The 6,000-nt window shown below is 36.6% G+C and overlaps 1 protein-coding gene across 2 annotated transcripts; it reads left to right on the top strand.

Annotated features, from left to right (window-relative positions):
* The first annotated feature begins 1,166 nt into the window (after positions 1-1,166).
* On the top strand, positions 1,167-4,857 carry LOC107793822 (uncharacterized). 2 transcript variants are annotated; one of them, XM_075217874.1, is made up of 2 exons: positions 1,167-2,152; positions 4,446-4,857. In XM_075217874.1, the coding sequence occupies exon 1, from the start codon at positions 1,314-1,316 to the stop codon at positions 2,142-2,144; it is 831 nt and encodes a 276-aa protein (XP_075073975.1). In that variant the 5' UTR covers positions 1,167-1,313; the 3' UTR covers positions 2,145-2,152; positions 4,446-4,857. The 2 variants fall into 2 exon arrangements, with proteins under 2 accessions (XP_075073975.1, XP_075073976.1); XM_075217875.1 differs by having other exon boundaries at positions 4,090-4,664.
* Positions 4,858-6,000: the final 1,143 nt, after the last annotated feature.

The raw sequence follows: 6,000 nt of genomic DNA, 5'->3' as shown, positions 1-6,000 counted from the left end.
GTATTTCCTATTCCAAATCTGTCCATTTTTATTTTTGTGTTTCTCTTTTATACGTATCTTAAGAAACTATTAATGAGAACAAATATTTTACTATTATACCTTTATTTATTCGTCATATTTAGACTTTCTATATTATGTAATATTTTTTACATAAAAAAATAATTAATACTAAAGACAAAATAAAAAAATAATTATATTTTAATTGTCTAAAGTAATAAATATTTTAGGCCAATTATTTTTAATAATCACAATAATTAAAATGGACTTGTGAAAGTAATAATTAAGGACCAAAAGCATATGTCCGAAATTCTCCGAGAAAAAAAAAGAAAACTTACACAAATGTCTCAAATAAGTCTCAACTTACCAACCTCTAGCCATTAGTTATAGACTTACCAAAACTAGCCAAGCGCATATAAAAGTTGAAAAATCAAATAAATAAGGTTTTTTCTTTCAAAGAATCACATGCAAAAATCTCTCTCCATATTTTAAGCGTGATTAGCAACATTAGATGCAAGACGGAAATAAAGTGATGAAATTCATTGAAAACATATAGATAAGTCAATATATAAAATTTGAGGAAGATTGGAGGTGATTTGGACTGGTTTTGTATCAAAATTTGTAGTTAAATCGAGTTCAAAAAATTCTTCTGCAACACATGTATCAAACATGTATCACACATGTATCTCACACACAGATATACATGTGATACACAATTGATACAAATATGATACATATGTGATACACAAATGATACATAGTGTGATATACATATCATTTTTTCATGTTCAGTTTTTACTTAGAATTTTCAATTCAAACCATCTCAAAACTTCACCAAATCATCCCAAAACCGAGATTCAAGATCTTAAAGATGTAACCAATCTATTCTAATAACACCCACTTAAAAGAAAGTAAAAAATTTGACATTTTTTTGTTACAAATAGCTAATTGGCTAATATTATTAATATTTTATGGATTGACCAATTTTTATAATGAACTACTTATAAATGGACATATCTAATAATTTTTTTTTTTTAAAAAAAAAAAAAAGAAACAAAACTAGAATGTGCTAACTTGAAAAGACCGAGGAAAAAAATTGAAAAGACCGACATGGAAAAAAAAACATGATAAGACCAAGAGAACCCCACCATTTTCAACATATATCAATGACTACCCCCATAAAACCCTAATTCTCAAACCTCTTCAAAACTGCACTTCCTTTTAGCGGAGCCTCTCCTCCGTGCCACCCCTTCTCCGTCGTCTAATCTCAAATCCACCCAGAACCCCATTTTTGTTTCTGGCTCAAATTCAGCCAAAATGTCGATGTCGAAGAGTTCCAAAATGCTTCAATACATCAATTACCGTATGCGTGTAACAATCCAAGACGGCCGTCAATTGATCGGAAAATTCATGGCTTTCGACCGACACATGAACCTCGTGCTTGGCGACTGTGAAGAGTTCCGCAAACTTCCTCCGACAAAAGGATCCAAAGAAGAACGTGAAGACCGGCGTACACTTGGTCTCGTACTTCTCCGTGGTGAAGAGGTTATTTCAATGACTGTTGAGGGCCCACCTCCTCCTGATGAATCCCGGGTTAAGTCTACTGCTGCCGGTTCTGCTGTTCCCGGCCCGGGGCTCGGTCGGGCTGCTGGTCGTGGTGTTCCTACTGGGCCTTTAGTTCATGCTCAGCCTGGACTTGCTGGGCCTGTTCGTGGTGTTGGTGGGCCTGCTCCTGGTATGATGCAGCCTCAAATTTCCCGGCCTCCGATGCCGAATGTCTCTGCTCCCCCAATGAATTACCCGCCGCCGGTGATGAGGCCGCCTGGTGGTGGCCCACCAATGCAAATGCAGATGCAGAGACCTGGGGGTCCACCACCGCCTATGGCGCCTCCACCACAGTTCAGGCCTGGTGGTGGCCCACCACAGTTCCCGCCGCAGTTTGGTCAGCGGCCAATGGTTCCTCCGCCTCCCATGATGAGGGGCCCACCTCCACCTGGTGCTCCACCTCGACCAGGAATGCCTGGTGGTCCTCCTGGTCAACCGCCTCGCCCGGGTATGCCACCCCCGCCTCCTGGCGGTCAGGTTCCTGTTTATGGGCCTCCTCGTCCTGGTATGCCTCCACCACCTAATCAGCAGAATCAGCAGTAATATAACCGGTAAGTACTGCCAACTGACTTCAAATGTCTGTGTTTTATACTCCTTCATTATGCATAAATGTGTTTCATTATGTTTTAATTTTGTATGCTAATTTGAGTTATTATGATGTTAGTGGTAGTTGACCTTTTTTCTTAATTGAAGTAATAGTTGAAATTATAGAGAATTACATCTAAGTTTAAAATATAAAAAGCTTAATGAATCTGAGTTCTAGGAAATTACGCGAGCTGTAGATGTGACGTTATTAATGGAATAGTGTAAAAATTTAGTATCATATAAAAATGGAAGTGAAGGGAGTTGTTACGACATTTGACATGCTCAAGAAGTATGAGTTTCGTTTACTGCTGTCTAGCTTCAAACTTCAAATGTAGTTCTTTAAATCTAATCTTACGTTCAAAGTTTACAGACTCAGATGTCGGAGTAGGAATTTACTAACTCGCCTAATTTCTTTTAGGCGATGGAACTTGGGCTTACTGAAAAAATGGCTAGTATGATATACTCTATGTTGCTGTCTAGCATGAATCTTTAAGTTTAGCTCTATAATACTTATCTTAGCTCAAATTCTTGTAATTCGTTGATGAGAAATTTTGTTTCTAGAGTATATTTTGCTATTAAACTTCGAATGTTAAACACAGCTATCTCAAGGTTGAGCTAGAGTATGAGAAAAAAATTGGATGGTAGGTGCTCTTAATATTTGTTACTACTTTTATGGTTATAGCGCATAGTTCTAGCTCTAGCATCAGGTGTTATTTGATAGGGCTCTTTTTCTCTAAAGTTGATTAGAGGCTCTTTTAGTTTTCATTACCAATATCATATGAGAAAAGAATAATTTACGTGATCTGTTTAACTAGCTCTCATGTCCATGATTCTTCTGAAGGTTTTAAGAATTTCTTTGTTATCGAATTGAGAAGGAAGTACTCAAACTTTAATTCCTGTATAAAGTCATTTGAGGACATTTTCTTTTTCGGATGTGTGATTCTAGGACATATGCTGAACTACTATCCAACCGCTAATAATTAACATCTTTTGGAAAGATACTTCTTATCATTTGCTTGTTGCAGTTAGGTTTTATATGGTTTCTCTTGTGTTCAATTGTGTGGTGATCTGCAATAAGATTGGTTCTATGTCAACTGAACGGGATCTCTTCTTTGATTTGGTTTCTGTTTTATGTTAGATAGCAGGTTTGTCAGACATGAAATCATGTGCGTTGTGCATATTGTAGGCATATATATGTTGATGAGTTTGTGATATTTGATGTAGTGTGTGCCCTTTTGGAAAGACAACTAGACTAAACATTCTTTTTCAGGAGTTTCCACCTTTTAAGGTCATAGCACACGTAGTTGAACACTTGTTATACTTGTCAGGTTAGCCTTTTCTTGGATGCCCTTGGTTCTTGTTTGAAACCAGTTGTTGAACACAGAACAAGCACCATAGCTGACCTTTGGCATTAAATAATTTAGGTTCGTTTTGTTTGTGTAAAACTTTTTTTATTTTTTGTTATTGCAAAAAGTGAAGTTATTTTTTGGAAACAAGCTTGTGTGTTTCAAAATTATAACCTTTTTTCTTGTGTAGAAAGATGAAAATTTATTTTGAAGTTGAAGTGTGAAGGAGTTGTTTTTCACCAAATAAACAAACTCTTCTTCCACTCGCATTCTCAGTAATAAAAGGACTACTACTACTACAGAACACATCAACTTCCTTAAACTTTTTTTGAGAAGGAAACTTCCATAAACTTTCCTTCCAATCAAATTCATCAAAAAACTTTTTTCCAGATGTCATCCAATGGGCTTCTTAGTCCCGATTGCATTTGCTAGTAACTTGTATAATTACGTGAGAAGCTGAAATCCTTAACTATTTTTTTTATGTCCGAGAAATCCATATGAAATGTAGAACTAATGTGAGTTCTTTCCATCATTTTTCTTCTTTCTTCATCTTTTAGGTTGCTACTGGTTCCTATTTCCTATTGCACTGATGATCTTCGAGCATGGCCAAGATTTTGAGTAATTTGTGGGATATCATTTCAGAGGCTCATTTTTTCCTTTGTTATGTGTACACGACAAACTTATGGTTACTTTGTGAATTGAAAGTGTGATACTACTGCCTAGATATACAGAAAATGCGTGTGAATCATTTTTCTTGCATTACTAGGAAAAACCTCGGTTTTCTAGGAATGCTCCAGTCATTTTATCAATGAATTCTCTGGAAGAATTGTTCTCTCTTTCCCCTCCCGTTCCTTGGCTCTGTTCCTGGTCCATCTTGAATGATAACTCATTTGTATTGTTTTTCTGTGAGCAGTGTAGGGCTTACTGTAAAGGTCAACTAGTCATATCTTCTCCTGCATGCGTGAATGGTGGTGTTACAAGTATCACTGGGCTAAGGCGGTTTCTATTATGTTGAGCTGGTCAGATGATCTATCTTCATGCTGTATGCACCCAATGTTCGTCGGTGTTTGCTAGAGTCCTGTAACTTTGCGATATAGGAGATTTCAGACGGATGTAGTTAACAGTATTTTTCTTTTCTCCTTTTCTTTTGAATATTAAAACTGTGTTACTATTTTGATGTGACTGAATGAGAACTTAAGTGGTGCTAGACGGAGCTGGAATGTGCGGCTTGCATCTTTATTTCTTCCATTCCCTGGATGGCAAGAATAATTGCAGATGCTCAGTACTAGGTTATTTTTTCAATTCATTTGAAATTTTCTGCCAAATATGAATGTCGAGCTTTTAGTGTGAGGGAAAGGGGTGGATGATGCTTCAGTGAATGGGAAAGAATTTAGGGGTGGCAAACGGGCGGGTCAAAATGGGTAATTTAAAAACGGATAAATTATCTGATTCGACCCATAATTAATACGGATAAAAAAGTGGGTTATCTGGTGGATAATATGGATATATCCATGGCTTTTTGAATATGATCACTTTTGGGAGAATTCTTAATCTCTCAAACTTGAGGAACTCCCAATTTTGAGTCTTTACAAATGTAAAAGTTAACCCGTTAGTTATCCATTTTCTAGGTGGATGATATGATTTTTATCCATATTCGACCTGTTATTAAAAAGTTAAAGTTTATTATCCAACTCATTTTTTAACGGATAATATAGGTGAATAATTATTTTCGTTTAACTATTTTGTTACCTCTATGAAAGATAAAGGCGTGGCATGGAAAGGATTATATAGGCTATGAAGTCTCAAGTGGAAGAGGATTTTGTAGGTGTTTATATCTGGTGGAAGAGTATGACTTGGTAGATTATTTTGTGGCTCGGGTTTGGGGAGAAATTAGGGATCTGTGCTGGCCATAGTCAGCTGAGCTTAAGCCTACTGATACTCCTCTACTATCCCTTGTCTTTACCCCGTAAGCCCTAACCACAGTTATAGAATTTTTTTGTTATAATAGCAATTCGTCGTTCTGAGGTTGCCACAAAAGGTGGTTCCACTGTTATTTTGGTTATGTTGAGCTGCTAAAATAATTGCATACTATTCATTGCTCAAGTCATTTTTTCGTTCCACTTGTCTACGACAAATTTCTACTGACAAAGGTCGTGTTTTAATGGAAGAATAGCGGCTTACTCTGAAATGGCTTTAGTGGCAGAGGCATAAATCGCCTCGCGACTTTTCAAGGAGCTCCATTGAAATTTTTCGTTCCTTCTTGAGTTTGCGGCCATAAATATCCCTGCTATTCTGGGGTTCGCCTAACTTTACCCCTTAAATGTGAATATAAGCACCATTTGTCTTCTAGGTTTGCAAAAAAAGAGCATATATTATCCAATTACCAGAAGACACCCACAAAACTGTTAAAACTACCCTAAACTCATTTCATTTGCATTGAAATTTCAAGAAGAAAAACCAGCTTTGTA

The sequence above is a fragment of the Nicotiana tabacum genome, chromosome 7 (genome assembly GCF_000715075.1).
Source record: "Nicotiana tabacum cultivar K326 chromosome 7, ASM71507v2, whole genome shotgun sequence".
NCBI classification, from domain to species: domain Eukaryota; kingdom Viridiplantae; phylum Streptophyta; class Magnoliopsida; order Solanales; family Solanaceae; genus Nicotiana; species Nicotiana tabacum.
Note: the sequence above shows the minus strand (reverse complement) of the source record. Positions and strands in the feature narration are given on the sequence as shown.